Source organism: Siphateles boraxobius, unplaced genomic scaffold, assembly GCF_051911475.1.
Source record: "Siphateles boraxobius isolate OS27281-9 unplaced genomic scaffold, OSU_SipBor_1 47, whole genome shotgun sequence".
NCBI lineage: Eukaryota > Metazoa > Chordata > Actinopteri > Cypriniformes > Leuciscidae > Siphateles > Siphateles boraxobius.
This window is the reverse complement of record NW_027509108.1, coordinates 2,486,628-2,514,198: the sequence shown is the minus strand read 5'-3', so window position 1 is coordinate 2,514,198 and position 27,571 is coordinate 2,486,628. Positions and strand designations below refer to the sequence as shown.

The following is a 27,571-nucleotide window of genomic DNA, read 5'->3' as shown; positions in this document are numbered from 1 at the left end:
ATCTTGACTTCAGCTCCACTCCAGGGGCGGAGGTGCTTTCGTCCGAATGTGCGCCTTGACTACACACGACGGACACTTGCTCGTATGGCGACGTGGGTATTAGCGTTCCCACAGCGTTTCACGCAGCTCGAATTCCCTGATAGGGAACGTCTCTGGTTATGTATGTAAGTAACCCTAGTTCCTTGAAGGGAACGAGACGCTGTGTGTCTGTGCCATACTCCCAGCATGCCCCTGAGAACTTGCTTCAGTCTTATGCTCATGACGCACTCACGCAGGGGCGTTCCCACCGCGTTTCACGCTGCGTCTCGTTCCCTTCAGGGGACAAGGGTTACATACGTAACCAGAGACGTTATGATGATACAAGAAACTCATATTGACTGTGCTAATGAAAGTGAATGGAAGAAGGAATGGGAAGGTGAAATTATATTGAGCCATAAAACTGCGGTTAGTGGAGGAGTGGCTGTTCTCTTCTAGAATAACCCTATGCCAATATCCTATACAGTAGAAAATGTGGTGGATGGGCATTTAATGACTGTAAAGGCACAGTTTGAGAAATTAAATTTAGTTTTTATTTTAGGGGGGGGGTGAAATGCTCAGTTTCACTCAATCTCATGTTAATCTTGAGTACCTATAGAGTAGTATTGCCTCCTTTATATCTCCAAAAAGTCTTTAGTTTTATTATATTTATAAAAGAAAGATAGGCTGTACCGAGTCTTTCCGGAAAAACCCGAGCGGGTGGAGGCGTACTGTGTGGGCGGAGCTAAATAATCACGACACGAGCGCGCGAAGCTTTTGCGTTGAGAGCGTCTGGAAGCTGTGAGTGACATCCGAAAATAAACCATGGCTAACAATCAGATTCAGCCAATGATTATATAAAGAAATAATTAAATAAATAAATACCATGTGGTTCTTTACTGGCAACATGACTTTCAGAATAATAACCTTGCTAGACTACAATCAAATAGTAATCCCATGCAGAACAAGGATCTAAACAATATAAGGGCTCGTTCATACAGAACGCGTTTTTGCTCACAAAAACGTGAGATGGGCAGTGAAATGGGTGAAAAACATAAGGTCTCGAGCGTTTTTTTAAAAATAGAAATGATTTGAACTTGAGCGCAGTGTTTTTAGAACACCATGTCATGCGCGAGTTTTACAACATTTGTGTGTTGTAAACAGACAGACTGGTTTATGAGGACATGATTTATTTTTACAATAAACAAACTGACACCTACAGTGGCCAGCTAAACAAATGTATTTAAACACACACCATACATCGCATGCTCCATAGATACATTAACTGTATGTGATCATGTTGTTTACTTTCTGTGCTTACACGCCGATAGTTAACAACTCACAGACATTTGAAGCAGTTTTACTCACCGCCTGCGGTTCCAACGCACGACCGTGAACCTTTATCGTTGGGACTGCTCCATCTTTGAGTATTAGGCGATCTGCAAATCCGGCGTTGAACTGGGCCTTGTTTATAAAACTATTACTGTCGAAATGAAGGGAACAAACAAAAACACTTGCACAACTCCGTTGCTGCTCTGGAAAAACAAAATCCATCCAAAGGGCCCTTAACGCTGGGTTCTTTGGAAATTTGTGCAATGTTGTTTTGCCCTGGCAACCAAAAACACACTTTTTTGGTGCCATTTTTTTAATTGCAGCGCAGCCGAGCCCAGCGCTCTGATGGGCATAGGCGTACTCTCGCACGCACTAGGCTACAGATGCGCGCGCGCCCTTCCGGGAGAAGTGCCCTTAAGACCCGTATAAGGAAATTCCGGCGACTCTGACGTCACACAGGCCCGTATTCGAAAAAAACTTTCCGAAACTTGTGACAAACTGGAAGGAGTATTTTTGGAACAGAATTACTCCATCAAACTTACAACTTCATTTTTGAAACTTTGTCCATGTTTAGCATGGGAATCCAACTCTTTAACAGTGTGAAAAACTCACTATGCATGAAACAGCATTTCACCCCCCCTTTAATGTCTATGCTCCTACTTTAGGGGTAAATAGAGTGGTTATTTTAAATGAATTTGATACTATATTGTCAAGTTGTCATTCTAAAGATTAGATTTTAATTGTACTGAGAATTACAATTTAGATCGAAATCAATCAGAGCCACATATGGCGTCACAGAGAACGATGGTTAAACTGAGTAATGCACATGATCTGTGTGATATTTGGAAAGTTTTTAATGGGACTGAGAGACAATATACTTGGGCACAGACGAGAGAAAATTCTATTTCATTGGCAAGTCTTGACAGATTTTATTGTTTTAAACATCAATTTAATATTGTTAAAAGTTGTGATATAAAATCAGTAGGTTTTTCTGATCATTCCATTGTTATTTTTACTGGGTTTATTGCAAATATAAAATCTAAAAGTGCGTATTGGCATTTTAATGTTTCTCTTCTGGAAGATAATTTTTTTAAGGATGTTTTTTGTGAGTTTTGGAAAAAATTGTATACCTCGATTCAACAATGGTGGGACTGTGGGAAAATTCAAATACAGCAACTGTGCCAACAATACACATTCAATGTATCCCGGGACATCGCAAGATCATTGGAAGAATTATAGACTGAAATTGTAAAATTACAGAGTTTGGTAGATTCTACAAGGAATCAAAGATGGTTTGATGCTCATAAATCCAAGAGAAAAGTAATGAATGATCTGTTAGGTATTCAAACGCAGGGAGCGTTGATTCGCTCACGCTTTCAAAGTGTCGTAGAAATGGATTCCCCTACTAAGTATTTTTTTTTGTTTAGAAAAAAAGAGTGGCCAAAGTAGGTATATTCATACTCTCCTTTCAGATAGTGGACAAGAACTCACAGATTTGAGTGAAATTAGAAAAAGGGCTAGGCTGTTTTATACTGATTTGTATAAAAGTGAGCATAAGGAAGTGGAGGATTTGAATAAAGTCCTCCTTGAAGATTTGCCTAAAGTTTCAAAATGTGCGAACACTAAATTAAAGAGGCCTTTATCTAAAGGAGAACTTTACACAGCTCTTAAAAATAGGGAAAATGGTAAAACACCTGGGATTGATGGTCTCCCAGTTGATTTTTATTAAAAAAATTGGGATGTTTTGGGAGATGATTTACTGGAAGTGTTTAATAATAGCCTGCAGGAGGGCTGTTATCACTCTCCTGCCGAAAGAAGGCGATCTAAGAGAGATTAAAAATTGGCGGCCTGTTTCATTATTATGTGTTGATTTTAAGATTCTCTCAAAGACTTTGGCGAATAGAGTTAGACAAGCAATTGGGGAGAGTATCCATACTGATCAGACATACTGTATACCTAACAGATCTATATTTGATAATGTTTATTTGATTAAGAATATTTTGGATGTTTCTAGTCTTTTCAACGTAGATACGGGATTGATCTCTTTAGATCAGGAAAAACCGTTCGACAGGGTTGAGCATCGTTACCTTTGGTATATGCTGGAAGGATTTGGTTTTGATAAAAGCTTTATTGACATTATTGAAGTTTTGTACCGGGATATTGAAAGTGTTTTAAAAGTTAATGGTGGTTTGAGTGGACCTTTTAAAATTTCACGTGGTATTAGACAAGGTTATGCTTTGTCAGGCATGTTATATGCTATGTCAGTTGAACCTCTATTAGTAAGAATGAGAAATTTAGTTGAGGGGTGGGATTTGCCTTCTTCCGGAAGGTCCGTTAAATTGTGTGCTTATGCAGATGATATTGTTGTGTTAATAAAGGGTCAAAAAGATTTAGAAGTTTTGCAGTCAATTATTAAAGATTTTAGTTTGATATCATCTGCTAAAGTAAATTGGACAAAAAGTGAGGCAACTGCGTTTGGAGATTGGGAAAAAGGTCTACCCACATTACCTGCTGGGTTATCATGGAATAAAAAAGGTTTTAAATACCTTGGAGTTTATTCAGGTAACAATGAAATGCTTCAGAAAAACTGGGAAGGTTTTTTGGAGAAAGTGCAAGGTCGACTTGAAAAATGGAAGTGGCTCCTTCCAAAATTGTCTTACAGAGGAAGAACTTTAATAATAAACAATTTAGTAGCTTCTGCTTTGTGGCATCGTCTGGCGTGTGTTGACCCCCTGCTGGTTTTTTATGGAAAATTGCAGTCAATTCTGGTGAACTTCTTTTTGGACAAACTGCACTGGGTTCCACAAAGTATGTTATTCCTCCAAAAGGAAGAAGGAGGACAAGGACTAGTTCACCTGGTGTAATGGGGCTCTACTGGTTACAAAAATTAGTCACCAATATGGGGTGTCTAGTCAGGACACGGAAGGCAGGGATACTTGTTGAATGGTTTAATATATATATATATACTTTCGGAATACAGATGCACAGGCACTATTCAGTATAAACTTTACAGTCTAGGTGTGGTTCTAAAGAAAAGGAAATAAACATTGACGTTAACTAACATAACACAATTGAGGCTAATACTCTCCCTAGTCATTTAAATAAACAGTGCTAAACATGTCCTGAAATGTGAACAACAATAAGAATGCCATACAAGCTACAGATACAACAGAGATAAAGGCTGTAACTAACTGTAAGCTCGACCATAAATAACTAATATTAACTTGTCTATTTAATATAATTGTAACTTACTTGTGGTCACTGACGCACACGAACACAACCAGACGCTTAACTTAGAAACTGAAACTAAACTGAATGCCGTTCTCTGCAAGCCAGGGCATGTCGCAACATGTCAGAAAAGGGGGCGTGGTCTGATCGAACACTCGCTGTACATGCTCTGTCCAGGTTCACATCACTTGATCCTTTTGCACACCTGGCAAGTAGAGGTGCAACGTTTCGTCTTCAATATATCCAAAGATATTTAACTGGACCAAAAGGCCTTGTCAGGAGAGATGTAACCAGCACAATTTTAAACCAGGCTGGAGGACTAGGACTGGATTCTACGTTGTTTTTAATGGACTGTAACAAAGTGCCAATAAATGGACTACCTCCTTTTTATAAAGGACTTTTTAAAGAGTTTTTTTTTTTTTTTTTTTTTACAAAGAATGTAAAAAAAGCAGAGGTTGAAATCAAATGATTCACTCTTTTGGTTACTAGAAGAGCCTTTAATAGGTGGGGCTCGTTTTGATGTGTCTTGTGAGTCCATACCTGGAATAAGTTACATGTTGAGGGCTAAAAAAATTATAAAGTTAAGACAACTTGTTGATATTAGTGGAGTTGATTTTAACAATGTTAAAGAGTTGGCCTCACATGTGGGTATGGTGTCTCTTCGAAAAGTCAATAAGTTTGTGGATCTGATTTTCAGAGATTGACTGCTGAGGAAAGAATATTTCTTAGAGACTATTGGAGTGGACGAAGTGTTCTTACAGGGCCGGCCCTGGGCATAGGGGGAATAGGCAAATGCTAAGGGTGCCGCCCACCCCTTGGGGCGCCCGGGCGCCCAAATTATTATTTATTTATATATATTTTTATTATTGTTTTTATTACCAATACAACTTAAATATTCTGGATTAAAAAAAGCGATCGTCCCAGAAAGACAAAAATATAACATTGCTTTCCTGAATCCCGATCCCCCCGGTCCGACTGAGTGACGCATCAATCTCCCCCGCCCCCACCCTGCTGAAAAAAAAAAACATTTCCCCGAATGGCTATTCACCCCGAATTCACTGTCACTGATAAGTTGTCATTATGTCAAAAAGACCGAAGCCATCTGGTGCCCAGGGAAGAAAAAAAAGAAGAGAAGAGGAAGAAAAACACGAAAAAGACAGAGGTAGGTAATGATGTATGATCAGTTTATCTATGTTGCATTAAGTTAGTTCGACGATGACTGTTACGTTCGCTAATTTGAATTAGCTTATGACATAGTTAGTTGAACTTGTGCAGTATTTTATGGTATTTTTATTTGAATTGGCTAAATTAGTAATGTTATATTTATATATATATAAATCTTTATTTAAAATGAGTTCTACATAAGATGTTGCTATATAAACGTAAATCTTTATTTAAAATGAGTCCTACTTAAAATGTTGTAACATGTATGTATTATATATATATATATATATATATATATATATGGATTTATTAAAAATAGCAACATTAAAATTCTATTATATAAAGATTTTCGTTTCTCCTGTTTCTCCTGTTTTATGGTTATAACTTCATAAAGTGTAGTTAGTAGGACATTGCTGCCATGCCATATACTAGAAAACATACACTTTCAAAATTAATTTTGAAAATGTAACTACTGTATGCTAGAGAAGAGCTCAATGAATAGAGTTTTGTGCATGAATACCAGATGTAATTATTCTTGCTGTTTGTGTGTTTAAGCTATAACGTGGTTTAGTTACTGCCATATTTTTATAGTTTCACTATCATCAGCTTTTTAAAAATAAAATGTAACACCCAATGGTCACATTATCATCCTCTTCCCTCGTCAGATGCACTTTTGAAATATCTGAACCCCGTCCCTGCAAATCCTGTGCCACCTGTTGCAGACATCTCAATCTCAGCACCGCCCAGTGATTCAGCATCAAGCACATCTCTTCCCTCCACTTCAGCACCGCCCAGCGATTCAGAATCAGTTTACAAAAGGCTGTGCCATTAGACCCTGCTGACTGGCCATCTGTTTTAATTGAGAAGGTAAGAGCAGAGTTTGTTCTCAGAGGACCATATCATATAAAAAACTATTTCACATTTCCGAAACAAAAAGACGGGAGACGATGTCAGCATGACTATTTTAATAGAGTCTTAGTCAATCGAGAAAAAATCAAAAGAAGCTGGCTAATGTACTCAAAAAAGAACGACTTTGTACTGCTTCTGCTGCAAAATCTTTTCTCAGAAAGATTTCAAATTGATTAAAGATGGACTAAAGGACTGGAAAAATGCAAGCCACTTGCTCAAGGTCCATGAGGATAGCCATGAGCACAATACAAACATGGCAACATGGAAGGAATTAGAGGTTCGTCTTGCAAAAGGGTTGACCATAGATAAGTAAGAGATGGCACTCGCTGAAGCAGAGAGAAACAGGTGGCGAGAGGTGCTTACCAGACTGGTGGCAATAATCCAGTCCTTAGCTGAAAGAAACATTGCTTTAAGGGGATCCACAGACACATTAAACAAACCAGACAATGGCAATTTTCTTAAAGAGGTGGAGCTAATGGCCAAATTTGACCCAATAATGAAGCAGCATGTTGGTAGGGTGGAAAGTGGAGCTGGAAGTCACACATTACCTGGGCAAAAGAATCCAAAATGAACTCATAGACTCAATAAGCACAAAAAATACTGGAAAAAAAATATTGGAAGAGATCAAGACCTCAAAATATTTCTCCATTTTAGATTGCACCCCTGATCTGAGTCATAAAGAACAGCTCTCTGTGATTGTCAGGATTGTTTCACTGGAAGAAGAATTGCCACAAATTAAAGAACATTTCATGGGCTTTCTTGTGGCAGAGGAGTCAACCGGGGAAAGTTTGTCTGCTCTCATCCTCAAAAGACTAGAGGAGCTGAACATCCCCTTTGAGGACTGCAGAGGACAATCCTACGATAATGGTGCCAACATGAAGGGAAAGAATAAAGGTGTTCAGGCTAGGCTGCTTCAACTGAACTCAAGGACCTTTTTTGTCCCATGTGGTGTCCACTCCTTAAATTTGGTGGTAGCTGATGCTGCTAAGAGCTCACCAGATGCCATTGGCTACTTTGGCTATGAAGCAAAATTGTTCAAACTCTTCTCAGCCTCCACCCATAGATGGGATATCCTCCTGAAACACGTCAAAACCACCCTGAAATCATGGTCAGAGACAAGGTGGGAAAGCAGGATAGACAGCATCCATGCAGTAAGGTACCAGGCTGGGCCAGTCAGAGATGCTTCTCTGGAGGTGAGGGAAACTACTCAAGACCCTGTTGTGAAAGTTGAAGCCCAGTCTTTGGCTGAGGAGATTGGATCCTACCGCTTCTCTATTTGCACAGTCATTTGGTATGATATTCTCAACAAGATCCAGAGATCCAGCATGTGAGTAAACAGATGCAATCACTATCCATGCAGCTAGAAGTGTCAGTTGACATGCTGAAAAAAAAACAGAGAATCTCTTGACGGCTACAGAAATACTGGATTTTCTAGTGCACAGGGCAACAGCAAAGGAAATGTGTGAGGAGATGAACGTGGAAGCTGTAATCAAACAAAAGCGGTTGAGAACCACAAAAAGGCACTTTGGTTATGAGGCTCCAGATGAGCCTATTGATGATGCACTTAAAAAATTGGAAACAATTTTTTTTAATGTAATCGTGGATACAGCCCTGTCTTCACTAGATGAGATATTTCAGACTCTGGGGGAGGTGAATGACAAATTTGGAGTTCTCCTCAACTTTCCCAACATGTCCAACGAAGAGTTGTTAGAGCACTGTCAAACCCTGAGCACAGCTTTAAGCCATGATGGATAGCCAGACATTGATGGCAGAGAACTTGTATTAGAAATGCAAAACTTTCCACATCTGCCATTAAAAAAATGAGAAACATTGAGCTCCTGACTTTCCTGCATGAGAAGAACCTGATGGAAATTTTCCCCAATATGTGGGTCGCGCTGGGAATCTCTACCACTCTACCTGTGACAGTCGCTGCTGCTGAAAGGAGCTTCTCCAAGCTCAAACTGATTAAAAACTACCTGAGATCTACACTGGCTCAAGAACGTCTCAGTGGACTTTCAGTCATTAGCATAAATCATGTGGTCTCACAACAGCTGTCTTATGATGATATCATAGATGACTTTGCGGCTAGAAAGGCAAGGCGAGTAAGGCTGTAGAACATTTGCTATACATTTTGCATAGTGCATTCAAGTTTGTGTATAGTTATTTATTGTTTGTGCAATGCTCTTATTTATAATTTTTGGAATGTTACATATGCTGTAAGAAAGGCAAGGAAAGCAAAGGAAAGCAAGGTTTCTGTAATATAGTTTTTTTCTGCAATAACATAATATAATATAAACATATTTATATTGTATCTATGTAGGGCCTGGACCAATCAGACACACACTAATTATTCATATTCATTATATTTAATGAATATAAAGGACTATGAAACTCTCCCCCAAAACTAACCTCACAAATGAAGTTACTTTGTCAGGCGGGTGTCCGGTTACAGAACAGTTTAAGACTGATAACAGACTTTTACGACCTCAAAGGAATGTGGCCACATGCGCCACATGCTTAAGAGAGAGAGACAATCTTTAATTAAATAAACTTTGCGGTATTACTCTGATCTATGAAGGAACATGCCTCACAGAAACTGTGATGATTTACTGTCTTGTGTACTATTATTTATAACAACATGGTATGTTTGATTGGGGTGTATGTGGTTGCACAACCACCGAACGGTCAATATAACCTCACCTGTATCATTCTTCCTACCTAATTAATCCTCATTTAATGACACACACTTCGATGTACATCACCTTCTCTTAGAATGCAATGTGAATTTGTTATGTCTATTTGAGCTTGAATGAACAGTCTAAGCACGGTGGGGACAAAGACCATAAATCAACTAGGAGACGGTTCCCCTCTCGGACATGTCACCTTACTCATTGGTCCATTCAAACCTTAGGGGTTGGTTCTTTCTCATGCTATATCAGAGGCAAGCAACAGTGACCGCCCTCTCTTGGTAGTTTCCATCCTGCCGCAAACATTGTTTCAGGTCATACGGGGGAACCCCCTCCATGGGGGCCCAGAGGCCTCCCAGCAGGCCTGGATCCCAACCAGATCCGGCCTCATGGAAGAGAGAGGACACTCTCTCACAAAGAACCAAGGACAATCTCAGGAGTTTGTAACAACGACTCTAACCCACCATGCAAGTTCATCATATCTTCTTCATCCAACAAAGAAGAAAATGATTGAGACTTCAACATCTGACACTCGCAGAATCATCAACAACTTCAGTTTTCAACAACTTTGAAAATAGTGTACGCTACCCAGGCATGCAAGTATACTTTTGATTTGATGCTTTGAAAATGAAATGCTGATGTTCTTCTCATATAGTTACATGGAACTTCTCAATAGTTCCGTTTTCGGTTTCATTCTATCACTCACCTATTTATGTTTTCATGCGTGTATGTTGTTTAGTTTATTTATATTCATATAAATATCTATATTTAGTTAATAAAACTTGTACATAATATGTATTTGGTTCTGTTTTGTTTGCAATACAAAGTCACTTTCACGATCGCGGTTTTTGCTACTTGCTCAAAGTGCTGTACTTGCTAAGAAATAATTATTCTTCTGTGGCCATGGAAGATACCCTTTTCTTAGAATAAATTAATAATCAAAAGAGTTCGTTGGACGAACTGATTAATTGATTCTAATATTAATTCAGCCACATCAAGTTAATCCAATTAACTGACCCAAATATTCATAATTAATAATAAGTTATTATTGATTATTAATATTTCCAAAAAAGCTGAGTTCCTTACAATCTATAATACGGTGTGTGTGTATAATATCGGCTGGTGTGTGTGTTTCCAAAATATTTTCAAAATAAAGAAAAACAAGACAAAGCTGTGCAGTTTGTTTCTGTGTAAGTTTGTTTATGAACAAAATTCCAGGGGCACCAGGTGAAATCTTGCCTAGGGCAGCAAATTGGCCAGGGCCGGCCCTGTGTTCCTATAGCCATGGACTCATGCTCTGATATGTATATCACAGCTGATTTTCAAGGATTTTCTGGACCTTTATTAATTTTGAATGGACTAGATGATTTGACTCTCTATGGACTGAAAGGGAAACAAATATATAAATGTTTTGTCAAGGTTTTAAATAAAAATGGAAGAGTGGACAATGTATGGAAAGATAAATTGGGAGTGGAAGAAGGTTGGAAACCAAACTGGAGAGTGTTATACAAACCACCATTAACAAAAAAAAAGCAGGAGATATTCAGTGGAAGGTTTTACATGGCACAGTTGCTGTTAATGCCTTTGTTTTTGTCATTAATCATAATGTGCAGAGTGGGTGTCCTTTTTGTGATATGAGAGAAACTGTCTTTCCCCTTCGTTGTCACTCCGAATTCCGTCGGATGATGACGAATGGGGTTTCGCTTAGAAAGCCTATCAACTTCGAGTATTACAAAACGAGCCAATGGCAAATAAATGCCATGGGTCTGCGGAATTTGCATAGCGTATCTCCGCCCCACCTTGTGGGTATAAAAGGAGGACGCCGGCAACATGCAGATATGTTTCGCTGAGGAGCCAAGTTAATTCTTCACTCCACAAGCCATCTCTGAACTGTCAGCTTCTTACAGACGAGCGAGATTCTCTGGTGTTGGTGTGACGGCGATCTTCCGGCATGTGCGCGCTTCCTGCTTATCTGTGCAGTGGTTTGCCAGTGAGTGTGTTTCTCCCCGTGCGCTTCAACACTTTCAGAGTTTCTTTTCTCTCACAAAAGAGCTTGCACGCGGCACGTCTTTTTAAAGACGGCTCGCCCGTGCATTTCTGGTGGTGGTTGACTCATTTCCGATTTTGATGGGCACATTCTCTGCTCTGCGTGCTTGGGCTTGATCACACTAGAGCAGCGTTTGTGGATGACTCACGTTCTCCCCGCGGGAACATGACCATCGCGTCATTACGGTCGAGACTCAATGATCTCGTTTGAGAGAGAGTCCCCTCATCCACACCCCGATCTAACACTCTCCACGTGAGGTGCTACTTCGGCTGGTGGCCAGGGTGACCTCAGGGTGTTGGTGTGGAACAAGGCGCCGACTATCCGTCCGTGCCCCACGCCCCCCTCTTCATTGACGCAACCCGTGAACGATCACGTGACGCCCGCGGGCCCGTCTTCTGACCCCCCGTGGGTTTCCTTTGACGTTCTAGAATCGAATCTGTTGTCCATTGCAGCATCACAGGGCGGGCAAGAATTTTCAGGAAGTGAAGATTTGACAGTGCTGCCACTTTCGGGTGTGCATATGGCATTTGTCGAGTCAGATCCTGAGATGACGGCCATGCTTTCCCGGGTCGCTGCGAGCATCGGACTAGGGTTCCACCCTGTCCTGAGCGCTTGCTGCTGTACGATTGTTTTGGGGGTGGCCGCTGACTCTCGTCGCCGTCTAACCCCAATACTTTTCTTCCCGAATGTGCATCAGGAGATCTCGAAATCCTCGAAGACCCCCATGTCTTCCAGCGATCCCTCGTTGATCTCCTCCGCCCTTCGTTCCCATGGCCGCTGCTCATGGGTACACTGGGGTCCCCCGGTTGAACGCTCTGTTGTGATACTAAAATAACTGTGTCCTCAGAGTGCTTCTTCTCGGCGCGATCCTAAGCACCCGTCCGAAGCCTGTAGATTTTCATCTACACTTGTGGCGAAGTCCTATAGCGCCCAGGACAGGCAGCCGCCTCACTGCATGCCATGGCCATTCTGCTGGTCTTCCTAACCCAGGTGTTCATGGACATGCAGGAGGGCAGGACTGACCCAGGGCTCTTCACTGAGCTGCACGCCACCACTGACCTTGCTCCCGAAAGTGGCCGCACGCTCCCTGGGTCAGGTGATGTACACCATTCAAGCCTGTGGCTTAACCTGTCCGATGTGCAGGATGTCTGGCGGTCCCGTCTGCCCGACACCCTCATATCCCAGGTCAGCCCTTCGGCGTTGCGGTTCAGAGCTGTACAACAGTTCTCAACCGCCCATGAGCAGACTGAGGCATATTCTGCCCCGACGGCCCCGCCGTCCGCTCAGATCCCTCAGTCTGCCCACCACCGAAGGTGCCCTCCCGCGGCTTCCACCCTGCCCGTTCACCCGGGCTGGCTCTGGAGGCCGCAGGGGGACGCCACAGCCCTCTCCTGCTCCGCCCCCCGCTAAACGCCGGGCCAAGCGCTGCTTTTGAGACGGTCTGCTCAGGGATGATGGTCACTTCTCAGGAGATGGTAGCAGGACCACTCCTTCCCCCGGTGGAGGGCCGGGGAAGAATCCTTTGTTTTCCACTCCCCGCTGCTCACCCCTTGGTGGGCAGCACCCTAATGTGGTTAAAGCTAGAAGTGACATGTTCATCCCTGAGCACACAGAGTTCTCGGACGACACGGTGCGCAGCCCCCGAGCCGTGCACCCCTCGTCCTCCTCTGTCCCAGAGCCGGTTGACAGTGAACGCCGTCCCCGGACCGTGCCGCTCTCATCTGCCTCTGTCGCCAGCCCCCTGGCAGAGCAGACCCCCGTGGAACGTTCATCCTTCCCTGGTCTCCTCTGTCAGGGCGCGGTTAATGACAAGTCATTGGCCTCCATCAAGAGGGTAGGGGACCTGCACGCATTCTCCGTTGACGAAGCGTGCCTGGACTTCGGGCCGGCTTACTCTCACGTGATCCTGAGACCCCGGCTCGGATATGTGCCCAAGGTTCCTACCACTCCCTTCCGGGACCAGGTGGTGAACCTGCAAGCGCTGCCCCTGGAGGAGGCAGACCCAGCCTTGGCACTGCTCTGTTCAGTATGCGCTCTCCGCGCCTATGTAGACAGGACGCAGTGTTTCTGGACCTCAAACCAGCTCTTTGTCTGTTATGGTGGGAAGCTGAAGGGAAAGGCTCTCTCCAAGCAAAGGTTGTCTCACTGGATAGTGGACGCCATTGCTTTGGCATACCAGCAGCAAGGTCGTCCGTGCCCCCTTGGTGTGACTGCCCACTCCACTCGGAGTGTGGCGTCCTCTTGGGCTCTAGCGCATGGCGCCTTGCTAACAGACATCTGCAGAGCTGCAGGCTGGGCGACACCGAACACATTCACCAGATTCTACAATCTCCGAGTGGAGCCAGTGTCCTCTTATGTACTCGCTTCAACCAGCTAGTATTGGACCCGCTCAGGTGTCTTTGCTTGCTCGCCATTCCACTCCACGGACTGGATACTCTTATTTAGAACAGGGGAATCAAACGACAATACATGAGTGTTTCACAAATCCTCTTCAAGTCATCAGTATTCCAATACTCACGGCAGGGCTTTCTTCAGTGCGAGAAGACTCAATGGGCCGATGCTGGTTCTTGTTTGGAACAGGAAAATCAAACAGCAATACATGAATGTTTCACAACTCCTCTTCAAGTCATCAGTAGTCAAATACTCACAACATGGGCTTGCTTCAGTGTGAGAAAGCTCAATGGGCAGATGCTGGTTCTTGTTTGGAACAAGAGAATCAAACAGCAATACATGAATGCTTCACAAATTCTCTTCAAATCATCAGTAGTAAAAATACTCACAACATGGGCTTGCTTCAGTGTGAGAAAGCTCAATGGGCAGATGCTGGTTCTTTTATTTGGAACAGGAGAATCAAACAGCAATACATGAATGTTTCACAAATCCTCTTCAAGTCATCAGTATTCAAATACTCACAGCATGGCTTTGCTTCAGTGTGAGAAAGCTCAATGGGCAGATGCTGGTTCTTGTTTGGAACAGGAGAATCAAACAGCCATACAGGAACCTTTCACGAATCCTCTTCACACTGGACAGACTGGAGCTACAACCCTGTACAGTGCACACTCATCACACAGTAAATGGTTACTTCTGACTCAGCACTCCAGGACAGTGAGTGTAACGGCTGGGAAACACGGACGGACACGAGGTGACAATTCTCACACCGGTGCATACATCAATCACTTCAAATAATAACAGGTGTTCACTTCACACTAAGCACTGCAACTCACACCAACTCGCAGTGAATAAGGTCTCCGCTCGTTACCCCAGCCGACTCCCTCCTCCTGAGTTGATGAAACATCCAAACTGTACGGGAAATCCACTACACACACACCACTGACATTAAAAGCTGCAACAGCATCAGACATCAGATTTCAATAGGCATCATCAGAATTCAATAGGCTTCAGGGCAAACTCGCCAGACGGTTGTATAAAACACCAGCATTGAGTCAGATAATAAGGATTCCCAATGGCACTTAACTGGCTCACTTCTCTGTTACTGTTGTCTTTCCTTCCCCATCCAGGTTGAATCGCCGTTTTAGACTCCTTCTCTGCCGTGGATCGCCCCTTCCCGCTCTATCCTTCCAGCTCTCCTACTTTCTTCACTCAACCATCCGCTTTTATGATCCCCCTCGTGAACGCCATGATTCAATCTGCGCCCATCTCGCAGCTGCCGCTCGTTTCTCCCGTTTGCGGGATCCAGCCGAACTGTTTTTCCTGGGGCAACCGGCGGGGTGTTACATTAAATTAGCTCCCCATGGAAACAACACCGAAATAATGGCTCCGCCCTTCGTCACCTGGTAACAGTTACACTGCAGGTCCTGTTATAAGTAGAAGTTATTTTATGTTATATCCGGCTGAGGTCATCTGTCTTCGTTTGAACTAACAGCGGAACGCCACTCAGTTACCTTTTGTGAAAGAGACTTTTTCTGTTTATTCAGCCTGTGAGGCGTGTTCTTATGTTTCATTAAAGGATTTACCTGCTATCATCTCTGGACCCCTCTGTTTCATGACAGTTACTGTGAAACACATATTTATGTAATGTGATGTTCATGTTGTGTGACACAAATAAAAACATTTAGAATTGACGTAGTGTTCCATCATTTATTTACACATGGTATGCAACATATGCAGTTCATACGGTTTATGTCATGTTTTCATGACAACACTAGGACACATATTAGTTAAGGCACAGCACACAGACACAATCTTGTCAAGGAAAATCATGTCCTTGTCTTCACATGGGAGCACCATGCTCACAGGTATCGTCTCACTTAGTATGGTGTACTTGTTGCGTACACATCCAATCACCCTCTCCACATGGACCCTGAGGTGAGCTATCTGCCTTGTCTCCTCCACATCTTTTGCATCCAACTGGCAGCGTCTTCTTGTGAATGAGGGATTTTCACTCCTGCACACATTAATCCGACGCTGTCCCTGATGTCAAATCCCCGATCCGCCAACACCAAGTCTCCGGGTAATAATTTATTAAGAAGGCCACTGTTCTCAGTCACATGCTTGTCACTGACACGACCTCCCCACCCTTTGGAAATGGAAGAGATAGCTCCCTGTGGTGTAATGCCAATAAGATACTTGAGGGTGTGCCTGTGTTTGTAGTGATAAAATGTCTGTGCTCTAGCTTTCAGATTTGATGCTCTCTCAATGTTAATTTCAAAGCAGTCCACAATAACTGAAACACGATTGCCAAAAGCCTCAACAAACTGATGTGGCATGCTACCTTGCAAGCAATGTCGCTCAGGCCAGTGCACCAAAGGGCTAAGGTGTGTGAACATTGTAGCTATGGTGTCTCTGAACGTGGTGGAAACAGTCTTTCGGTCTATGCAGAAGATGTGTGCAATGTGCTGGATTGGCAGATTCAGGCGCATCAGAGTTAGGAGGAGCATCTGAAAAGGCGAAAGTTTTCGGACAGTCTGTGGCAGGCAAGGAAGAAGCTGCTGCAGCACGCCCATCAAAACAGCAAAACATGGAAGCCCAGTGTAGTACTTTACCTTCACGTCATCATCTTTAAAGAAATGCTCATCCATCTTCTTTTGGGAGAGCTCTTCCTTCAGTGTCCTGTTCTCGTCCAGCAAGCGGTTAATTTCAGCACGCCTGTGGCTACAAAAACTGCATTCCTGCTGTTCTCTGTTGTTATCCTCCGGTGTAGCATCATCCAGCTGTGACCTCTGTTCAGCTTCATGTGGAGGTGCAGCATCATCCACCTGTGACCTCTGTGCAGCTTCATCTGGAGGTGCAGCATCATCCACCTGTGACCTCTGTGCAGCTTCATCTGGAGGTGCACCATCATCCACCTGTGACCTCTGTGCAGCTTCATCTGGAGGTGCAGCATCATCCACCTGTGAACTCTGTGCAGCTTCATCTGGAGGTGCAGCATCATCCACCTGTGACCTCTGGATCCAGCTGGATCCAGTGGTGTTGCAGGTGAAGTGTTGTTCCCTGTCAGAGCTTGCTGTCTCTTCGTCCTCTGGTTAAAACGCTGTGTGTGTGTTGTTTTGACTTCTGTGTGGCCAAGGTGTAATGACGGTACCCAGTCGGGATGACACTCCAGCATTTCATAGGCTGCTTTGCCTGAAAAAACAAAACAGAATTTCTTTGACAAGTGCAGTGCCCGTCTAAAACTGGCCGATTGATTAGTCTGTGCTTGCAGTTGTCTGGATACCTGCTCATCCAAATAACTTCACACTCAAGTGTAAAGTTGATCGGATGAACGATTACAGATACACAACGTAACAGTTATAGAGATTCCTTCCTTATAGTTAGCTTAATTTTAGTTAAATTAAGTTTTGCAAATTTAGTTTTGCGAAGTTAGCTAGTTACTAGTTTTCGTAATTGAAGTTAATGTTATGGTTGTTGTGTTGTAACGTTAACTAGTTTTAACTAACGTTACTGTTAGCTAAATTTGCACAACTAAGTTAGCTGGCTCCATAGCTATAAAATTAAACTCAACTAAGCTAAACTAGTTACAACCCTACCCTGTACAGTTGTTGGGTTGCAAATAGTTTAACTAGCATACTTTGCACAACCGAGTGCTGGCTGCATAACGTTAGCTACGAAATTAAGTTTGTATGGCCAGCTAGCGGTAACCACATAACAGTTAAAGGTGTTGTAATGATAACTTACCTGTGTGAAAATGCAGTGAACACACGAACATGTGTCGGGAAATGTTGCTGAAGGTGATGTTTGTCCGTCTTACAACTGCTACCCATGCCATGTGACGCCTCTTTGTTAACTCTGCGACTTGAGTTCCATTGCTTTGCTTCCAAGCGGGAAAGCTGAAAAATCGTACTCCATTTATGATACGTTTTCTACGCCGATCGTGAGAACGTTTGTGACAATTTATAATACAGCATGCGTTCACCATTCTGTCGTATTTCTAAATATAATTACTTTCTAAAATATACCACCACTTACAATCTACCGCCAAAACTACTACTACGCCGCAGCCTACAACTACGTTTCTCACGCAACTTCCGTGTCCTAAAATCCCACAATGCCTTGCGTTACTGGAATCCGCTGACGTCACGATCCTAATCTCTATTATGAGCTAATATCCAAAATATTTCCATATGTGGCTCTTTCCTCCTTTCTTATCAACAAGTGGATTTACAGCCACCACATCAGCAGCACCGCTAGTTGCAATGTCTCAGCACTTTTATGAAGAGGACGCAACTGCACGCGCTTCGGGCATGTACACGCATCAAGTACCGGGTTTGAGAAAACCTGGTACCATGGCGTGATGTTTAAAAAAAAATAGTACCGGCTTGGTACCGAAGTACCGGGTCTTTGAAAACACTCATAAACGTAGGCTGCGCTGTTTCTTACCTTGCTTTACGTTGACTTTAAGTTACTAATAGTTCCAGCTTCACCGTCACCACCATTTTAAAAATATTTGTTTAGGACATCTCGACTCGAAGGCCTCTATTTTCTTCTTCTCTTTTCTTTTCTGAGCACCGGACTTGTGCTGACCAGACATTTTGAGCGTAACGTTAGCCTACTGAACTTCAAACCAAATGACAACATTAAATTTTGATCAGTGGCCAAACCATTTTTGTTTTGGGGTGGGGGGGTTCTTGACCACTATTTAAAGGACAATTAGGAAGAAAACAAATAAAAAGCCCCCCCTCTGTCTCGTCTACTATTGTATTCTGCCCAGCCATCTAGCTGCCTGTGGTCTTCGACTACTACTCAACAACTACTCTGGGTCTGAGTTATCTCCGCTGACCACTGCTACCCTGCCTGGGCATCACCACTTTCTGTTTTATTATACCAAGCTATTGAGATACCAGTTCAGCACCTTTTGTTCATTTCTTTATTAAAGACTTTGTTATTACCTGTATTCGCTCTTGGGTCCTCTGTTTTCCCTGACGCACAAAACATTTTTGTTCTGTAAGATTTTAAATTTTTTTTATTAAATACTGAGAGGTAAAAAAAATGTTACATTTGTTTCGAGTTTTTTTTTAACACATAATTACAAGTCAATGTGCGATACCAAACACATGGCGATGCCAAAAGACCACTAGGGGTGAGCCGGGCACACATGCGAACATGAAGAAACTTAGGGTGCTTCTCATTTCTAATTTGTGCATATATCAACAGGGCATATCGCTTTATCTTTATTATTTATGAATTTCTTAAAAAACCAAACTTTAACAACGTAAGGACAGATCCTTGAGTGCAGGTGTTGATGCTTTGAAGTGACGCTGCAGTGATCAAGAATATTCCAATATACAAATAGGGTGCGTCTCATTTCTTATTTGTGCATCCTCGTTTCCTTTCCCCGTTTCTCAGTTCTCCTGTAGTGGTGCTCGTTTGCTTAGCATTGAACACAGAGATTGTGGCAACGGGAGATAACTTCTCCTTTTAGGTTACATTAGTAAATCAGGTTACATTAGTAACCTAGACGTTCCCATTCAGTCATCACTACGTGTTACGTGAGTGACTGATGAATTGGGATCCGGATCCCTAAGAAAAAAACGACAAACACTGAGTCTTCCAGCGCCTCTTGGGGTGACAGAAGGACAGGGGTTTACACAGAGAAGTCAATCACTGCTGTTCCTTGTTCCCACGCAGTGAGGATATTGGATAACACTGGAAAAGCGTGCCTACTCCAATCGGATAGCGACGCTACAGAGACCAAATCCTGCCCGTAGGAAGGCAGCATGTGGAGTTACACATATGGACGGGTCAGAGGACAATGCTTCATATGAAGGTCCCAGCGGAGGATCCAACCTAGCTAGGGTGGAAGCAACACCGACAGGGACGGCAGAGTGGCTCTGCCAAGGGAAAGACACGGGCTCACCGTCAGAGAGGCCGTACCGTGGAAGAATATACATATAGGATCACAACATACGGGTACCTAGTCTAGTACAGGGACTGACCACTGACCAGAGTCACTTCTGACTCCAGAGGAGGAGATAGTGGGCGAGTTGTGACATGCTATGGGAGCGTGGATCACCATGATGGTTTATGTACGCATATCGAGGTGTTGTTCGTTTGGACCAGTATATGCTTGTCTTGCAGCAACAGCAGAAACCGGCGGAGAGCAAGGAATACTGCTAGCAACTTGAGGCAATTGATATATCACTGGAGTCGAGTTTGCTCTTTCCCAATCGACCTGAAGCCCCAGATGGCTGAGGTGTCTGAGCACCAGGTCCCTGTGTTCACACAACTGATCTCGCGAGTGGGACAAGATGAGCCAGTCGTTGAGATAGTTGAGGATGCGAACACCCTCCTCCCGTAACAGGGAAAGGCACGGGTGACAGGGACAGTCCGAAGGGGAGGACTTTGTACTGGTTTGTGATGAGGTGGAGGACAGGGACCCGACCCGGAGTCTGAGTGTGCAGAGCAACACTTCCCTGGCTCCACAGTTTGGCAGGGTGTGTGTGAGAAGGCAGTGCATACAGCTTGTTCTGAGACACTGCTTATGATTTATGGGGATTAAAAAAGAGGAATGGGTGGATTTTTATCATTATAGGGTGGTTGTGTACACACACTGTTCTCGTTTGGCTCTCAACGAAGGCGGTCACATTTTCTTCCCCTCCTCTCCCTTACCTCCCCTGCTTTGCTCCTCTCGTCTCGTGTAGTCTACTGTCTTGTACTTTGAGAGACTCTCTCCGGACTGCTCTCCAAATTAAGTAATTATGGATTTGATCAACTGGTCTCTCAACACAATTGACACCATCTTCTCGACGAGAAGCTTGGGTTCGGGGGAACCTGACTGCCCTACCGGAACGTTCGCAGCTGGCTACACGATGGATGCGTGGGAGAGGTGGCGGGTCGTGTGTCTGGCGGCTCTTTCCGTGGAGGACATTGAAGATATCTACCTATTCGGAACCATGATAACAGGGTTTCTGCTGATTGGATCAGGCATTGGCCTGGTTTATCGAGGAATTAAGAAGTCGGCGACAGCTGTCCAAAGCTCCACAAGGCTGCCCGTCATGATTGAAACAGTGGGCAGAGCTGTCAGCACTCAGACTGTGACTATGGACCACTATATGGATAACATCATGGAGAAGCTGACAGCTTTGCAAAGGCAAATGGATCGGTTCGGAGACCAAAATGGACCAGGAGCTGTGTAAATCGGAATGCGGCTACTCGTCCCAAGACCAAACAATCCCAATCTTATCTGCTTTCGGCCCCCCTCATCCATCACTGGCCTTGGCCAAGGCTGCTGTTGGAACAACAACTCTCCCGGAAGAGCACTGCAGCAAATCTGTCTTGCGTTCCTTCCCTCACTCCCCACAGACACCTGCTGATTGTTGACTCTGTCTGGGACATGATCAGGGTTGTCTCCATGGCAACTTGCTGTGTATCGCTTTGACAATCCTGCGGACTTGAGGCACCTAGATTATGATGCCAGACTCTCCAGGCCTACACATACTCAAACCCCCCCATTCCATCCCTCGCCTTCAACGCATTGTACCACAAGTCTGACAGGCGGGTCTGTGACCAGCGGCGAGAATTGCTGCAGGACCGGATGGCTGCCTGCCTGTGGTTACCTCCATCCCCCCTCTCCCCTCCCCTGTTGCAAGTCTTGTGTGTTCATGTTGTAGAGTGTACTGATTATGTGCTAATGTTGCTGAGGTGTTTTTTTACTGTTCCCAAACTGTACTCCTCACAGGAGCATAGTCTGGGGGTTGCCTTTTTTTTCTCCTCACCTCTCCTCATGTTATGCTGTATTTTCTTCCTCAATGCTCTGTCTTCCTGTCCTGTCTACCCCCTTGTCATATTGTATGTATGTCTGTATGGACAGGTTGATGGCTAATTTCGCTGGTACTTGTGACTAGTGACAATAAAGGCTACTACTACTACACTGCCGACACATATATGTTCAAACACCATGTAAAAGTTAATTTTGCATAATAGGCGCCCTTTACAAATCTTGTTAAAAATCTTAAATACTTCAGAGCACAGACTTAAAGTACAGACGCAAACTGCGTGCCGGTGCGGTGAGACGTACATGCTCGAGCAGATTCGGCTTGAAGTTGTTCATCCTCGGATGCGCCGTGGCGCGCGCTGTTACAAAAAAAGCCGTGCACACAGCCAAGCGAAATGGGGTCTTGCCGGTCTTGCGCACCCAACGCGTCATTTTTTGCCGCGTGCACCTTCGCTCTTGTGCGGACGCGTCTGGTATAAACAAGGCTTTATTCCGTGTCAGCGCGCTCTGATCGGTAAAGGTGCAAAGACCTCTCCCGAATCATCTCCAGCACTCAGCCTCCGAAGCACCACTAACTCCTCCTCCGTTTCCCTCGTAAGATGATATTAGTATTTAAACATTCTCTATGATAAAAAAATGTTTGTAAAAAATATTTTAATAGCACGGTTTTGGCGGTTATAGAGTTCTAATGACGGTGATCAACTATAGCCTAACCGTCGGTCTCATGTTATATAATAACCGTCACACCACTATTGGTAACATAACACTTCCCTACTATTCGACTATGAGGTTCATAGTCGAATCAGACCTCTCCGAATCGAATCGTCGAATCCTCGACTATTAGAAGTCAGCCCTACATAGAAGTTTAAGTTTATGAAAATGTAAAATATAAAATACATATTTTTATATAAAATTTATATTTTACAAAACATTTTCAACTAAAACTTTAAGAAAATGAAAGCTAAATATCTGAAAAACTGGTTGATAAAAAAAAGGAGAAGAATTTCAGTATGTTTTTTTTAGCGCAGTACCATACTTTTCCACTAGATGGCATCCAGACTCCTCTGGTTACCATATGACCATAGACTCTTCGATATTCATATGATTAAGTGATCCTCCTAACTACAGTCTGAACGCTTTCAAATGCTATATAGTTTGTCAAGATTACTTTAGGTGTAGACTATTATTGTTATAAATGTATAATGTCAAGTGTCCCACAGGTGTCGGGGAGGGGCAGTCTTAAAAATAGTGGTTAATTTTTTTTTATAAATCATAAATTCAGATATTTATTCTTTGTAATGTGTGGAAAGTAATGATATTAAAAGTTAAAAGTTAATTATTTGTACCTGATTGTAAGGTTTTTTTCATAGTGTGATTTTTGGGGAATTGAATACAATTAGGTTTAATTTGACCCGGACCACACAGGCTGTAACCAGAAATCGAACAGTGCATGAGGGTTAAAGAGAAAAAGTGAATCTGTACTCACACATGACATTGAGCTGAACAGCAGGAGAGATGTGAGTGTGTCCGTCCACAGCACAGCTATATCTGCCTGAATCCTCTCTTCTGACTGACTGCAGCAGGAGTTCATTGTTTCTGTCTCTTCTCTCAGTTAATGGCTGTGAGTTTCTGTACCAGATGAATGTTGCTCTGTCAGTCAGAGCGCAGCTGCTTTTACATGTCAGACTGACTGAATCTCCCTCTGTCACTCTCTCAGGAGACTCCACCTGAAGATCTGAACACAACACACACATTATATCTAGTGCTGCTGTCACACACTGATTATTATTCAACATAATGCACAGAAGAAGAGATAAACCTCATCAAAGTCACCTGTGACAGTAAGAGTCACTCCTGGTTTACCAGTCCATTTTCCATCAGGATTAACAGTGATGAATCTGAAATAGTACATGTTTGAATCGTTCAGTGTCACATGACTCAGTCTGATGTTGCAGTTCTGCTGTTTATCTCCCAGATACTGAAGCCTCGGACTGTATTCAGTGTCATTAGACAGATCTTGAGGATCTACACTATTTTCATGAGTCCAGAACACTTTCTCGATCTGATATCCAGTAGGGTATTTATAAGTGCATCTCATTATCACTGTTGAGTCCTTTAGTGCACAGATGTGTGAAGGACTGTAACTCACACTCCAACCCGACTGGCTACAAACTCCTGAAACACAGAATTATTCAAACTGTACATGTAGTTTTATGAGTTATATTGGGCCATGAAAACATGACAATACTGTATTACTATTTGAAAACAGTGTCTCATTACAGGAAATATAAGCAAAACTTCTCAGCATCTATGGAGTGATAAATATAAATAAATGATCTCAATGTGAATTACTTTAAGACAGAGGAGTGAAGAGAGTACCAAGAAATCAGCCAAAAACAACAAGCAATGCTCAATTACAGTTTCTTTCTGAATTGCTAAAACACATTTCTTGAAACCACACTGAAAAAAGTGAAACATCAGTGCAATTCATTCAAAATATATATTTACATTGGTCCAATGGAAAATTGTGATGTTCAGTTTATACCTTCTGTTTTCACTTTGCCTCAAAGTAAGTGTTACGCCCTCTAGACAATTTTTAAAACATTACTTTTACTTGAATGGTAGTTTAAGGTTAAACCAAAGTTTTGGGTTGTCATATGATCATGTGACGTCATTGCGTCTCGGTACATCTCAGTCGTTGAAGATTTCTGCTGTCCGTCATTACCTCGCTTCGCAAGCAAAGGACCATCTCCATGTGCGAGTCTGCGAGAAAACTCAATTAAACAATTAAGAGCTCGAATGTGTTTTTCTTGGTGACAACATTTCTGTTTTTGAGGAAATTAACATTACGTCAAAGAACCGGGAACTACTTTGCAGACGTCAGGGTGTTTAAGATTAAGTTTAAGAAATATGAACTGGTTAAAATTGTCATCTCAAATTGTTGGCCTTTTTATTGACGCATTATAATATTGACCTAAATATATTGACTTTGTTATAATAAAAATTGAAAGTTTCTTCTGAGTAATAATTCAACTTGAAAAAAACTAATCTAATAACTTGAAACAAAATTACATCAATTTTATTAGTTTTTTTCAAAGTAAAAATTCAATTTATTTTATTGAAACTGAAAATATTAGTTTTTTCCAAAATGAAAAAAAAATATTTGAACCAATGCAAAATTTTGATTAACATCAAGTCAAAATGTATAGTTTCAGCCAAATCAAAAAAATAATTTGAGAGAAATTAATTACATCTATTTAATTAGTTTATTTCAAAGTAAAAACTTCACTTGGATGTAATTGTAAATGTTAAGTTTTTCTTAAATTAAAAACACTACACTGTAAAATAATCCTAATTTTACAAAAAATAACTGATTTTTTGCTGATCATTTTCTGTAATTTTAACTTGTACTCAAAACACTGTAAAATTACAAATAATATCTGTAAAATAAAAATTCAGCTGTTATTTTATAGGTATTGTGACATTAATGATGACAAATTCCAGTAATTCACATTTTTATACAGAAAATTGATTGTATTTTTCATACAGTATTTTTTCTGTTTTCTTAAATTACATAAAAATGTATGTACAATTACAAATATAATCTGTAATTAAACAGTAACAAAACAGTTAAATGATAAAATGGTCAAATGACTGGCAGCCCCCCAAAAAACTGTAATATTAAAGTAAAACATCCTAAATTAAATAAACTGAAAAACACTGTTATTTCACAGGTATTTGGTGCATTATTATGATCAAATACCTTCATTGTAAAAAACAAATCGTAAAAAAAGGTCAAGTGACTGGCAGCTATGGCTGCCAAACAAAAAACATATAAATTAAAGTAAAATAATCTAATTTAAATAAAGTGCGAAAAACTTGAACAGAAATGTGATGTCACCATGATTGAGATCAGTGTGTGCTTTAGTTGGGCTCATGACCCTTGAGTTTTTAACATCAGTTTTTCTCTGGCTGCTTTAACTGTGTTTTTGATTTATATTTGTTATGGCAAAAAATGCAAGAGAAAATATCATTTGATGATGGTCATTTATTGATAATTTTATAGTCATCATATGGTGACCTGATTCATTGATATTGCAGTCAAATCTCTGAATAAATTAGCTGAGATTTCATTACATATATAGATGGAATTTTTTTTATACAAAATCTATTATTAATGTTATAAACTTGACCTTTGAAATATTGTGGCATCAGTATTATAACAATCTGAAATTAAAAAAAATATTCATTGTAAAAATTGTTTTGAGCTGGGTGTTTTTTTAGGAGTATAGAGACATCAAGAATCAACATTTCAATCTCAACAATGGTGACAATCAACAAAGCCTTTTTGTGACTTTAAAATAGTTCAGAGTTGATCAGAATTATTATTCATTGTCACCATTGTTGCGATTCATACGCTTATTATTGATGTCTGTATGATCCTGTCAAAACCTTTTCTGTATAATGACTCCATAAAATCTGAGTATCACAGCACTGCATGATCTTCTATATCAGTATTAGCATGCAAAATTAACACCAAAATTTTAAGGATTTAATCAGATATTACGCTTCAAGTGGTATCAATAAACTACATAGTCAACTACATGATGACATTTATCTCTAATAAGTGATCAAGATCTTCTGATCTGAGTTTCTCTTGGTTTCCTACAATAACTCACATGTATCAGAGACACACAGTTACAGCAACCAGAGAAAAAGTAAAGTTAAAACCTAAAGGGTCGAGAGGCCGACTAAAGCAAACACTGATTTCCATAATGGTGACATCAAACTTTATTATTTTCAATAAAACATCAACTTCTAAACCTCTATTAATTCTCGATAAGAATGTTAGTATGAAAGAAATGAAGTCTGAATTGTAATAAGTGAAGACTCAGAGATCTTGAGAGATCTGTTAGTGTTTCATGTTCGGTTGGGATGTAAAGTGTTTCGGTAACACTTTACATTACGGGTGCACTAATAAGCATTAATTCATACTTAACTAATGCACAGATAATCATGAGTTAATGCATGATTCATGAAGAACTAAACCATTAATTAATTATTACTGCATCAGCAACTAATAAAGAGTCTACATGATTAATAGATCAAGTAATACATTAATTGCTATTAATTAAACGTGTCATCATGTATTAATTCCTTAATAACATATTTTATTAACTAATAGTGTAAATTAATGTGTTAATTACCACAATTAGTCAAAGCTATGCACTTCAACTTCCAGTTGTCTGCTTATGCTTATGTGCCTCAACAAGTAAAGTCATAACATAATGATATATTTGCAAATCATTAGCTAATGATTAATTAAAGCAGACAACTGGAAGTTGAAGTGCATAGCGTTGACTAATTGTGGTAATTAACACATTAATTTACACTATTAGTTAAAAAAATATGTTATTAAGGAATTAATACATGATTACACGTTAAATTAATAGCAATTCATGTATTACTTAATCTATTAATCATATAGACTCTTTATTAGTTGCTGATGCAGTAATAATTAATTAATGGTTTAGTTCTTCGTGAGTCATACATTAACTCATGATTATCTGTGCATTAGTTAAGTATGAATTAATGCTTATTAGTGCACCCGTATTGTAAAGTGTTACCAGTGTTTCTGTATTGTCTGTTTTGTGTGTCACCATTGTGTTGAAGTGTAGAGTCTGTGTTTCAGTCCAGGATGAGCAGAGAAACACTGATGAAATGCTGTGTATTGCTTTATTTGACAGACAGTGCTTTATTTAACATTTAACAGTTACAGTAAATCACGCATGTAGTTTTACTGTTTTTTTATTATGTAGTTTTACTGTAATTTTTATTTTGCAGATATTATTTGTATTATTTGTGTTTTGAGTATAAGTTAAAATGAAAGAAAATGATCATCAAAAAATCAGTTATTTTCTATAAAATGAGGATTTTTTTTTACAGTGTAGTGTTTTTATTTGAGAAAAACTTAACATTTACAATTACATCCAAGTGAAGTTTTTACTTTGAAACGCA

General features: G+C 41.3%; 2 protein-coding genes across 2 annotated transcripts in view; both read right to left on the bottom strand.

The window, feature by feature from the left end:
• Positions 1-27,571, bottom strand: part of LOC143710446 (cell adhesion molecule CEACAM6-like) — a 60,387-nt gene that overhangs the window by 31,678 nt on the left and 1,138 nt on the right. Inside the window, exons 2-3 of the mRNA XM_077201409.1 lie at positions 23,387-23,725; positions 23,040-23,288 (exon numbers count right to left, since the gene is read on the bottom strand). Coding sequence (XP_077057524.1) covers positions 23,040-23,288; positions 23,387-23,725 — 588 coding nt within the window. The remainder of the gene's footprint in view (positions 1-23,039; positions 23,289-23,386; positions 23,726-27,571) is intronic.
• On the bottom strand, positions 15,526-17,137 carry LOC143710491 (uncharacterized). The gene is made up of 3 exons (XM_077201436.1): positions 16,786-17,137; positions 15,786-16,711; positions 15,526-15,750 (listed from the first exon to the last, which is right to left on the bottom strand). Exons 1-3 carry the CDS (start codon positions 16,946-16,948, stop codon positions 15,526-15,528), a joined length of 1,314 nt encoding a protein of 437 aa, XP_077057551.1. The 5' UTR covers positions 16,949-17,137.

Excerpts from the sequence above, each read along its gene's own strand:
- LOC143710491 (XM_077201436.1), bottom strand. The coding sequence starts at position 16,948 with ATGCTGGAGTGTCATCCCGACTGGGTACCGTCATTACACCTTGGCCAC. Across the intron at positions 16,712-16,785 it reads GGATCCAGCTGGATCCAGAG|ATGAAGCTGCACAGAGGTCA; the intron begins GTCACAGGTGGA and ends CTGCACCTCCAG. Across the intron at positions 15,751-15,785 it reads TCGGATTAATGTGTGCAGGA|TTGGATGCAAAAGATGTGGA; the intron begins GTGAAAATCCCT and ends AGACGCTGCCAG.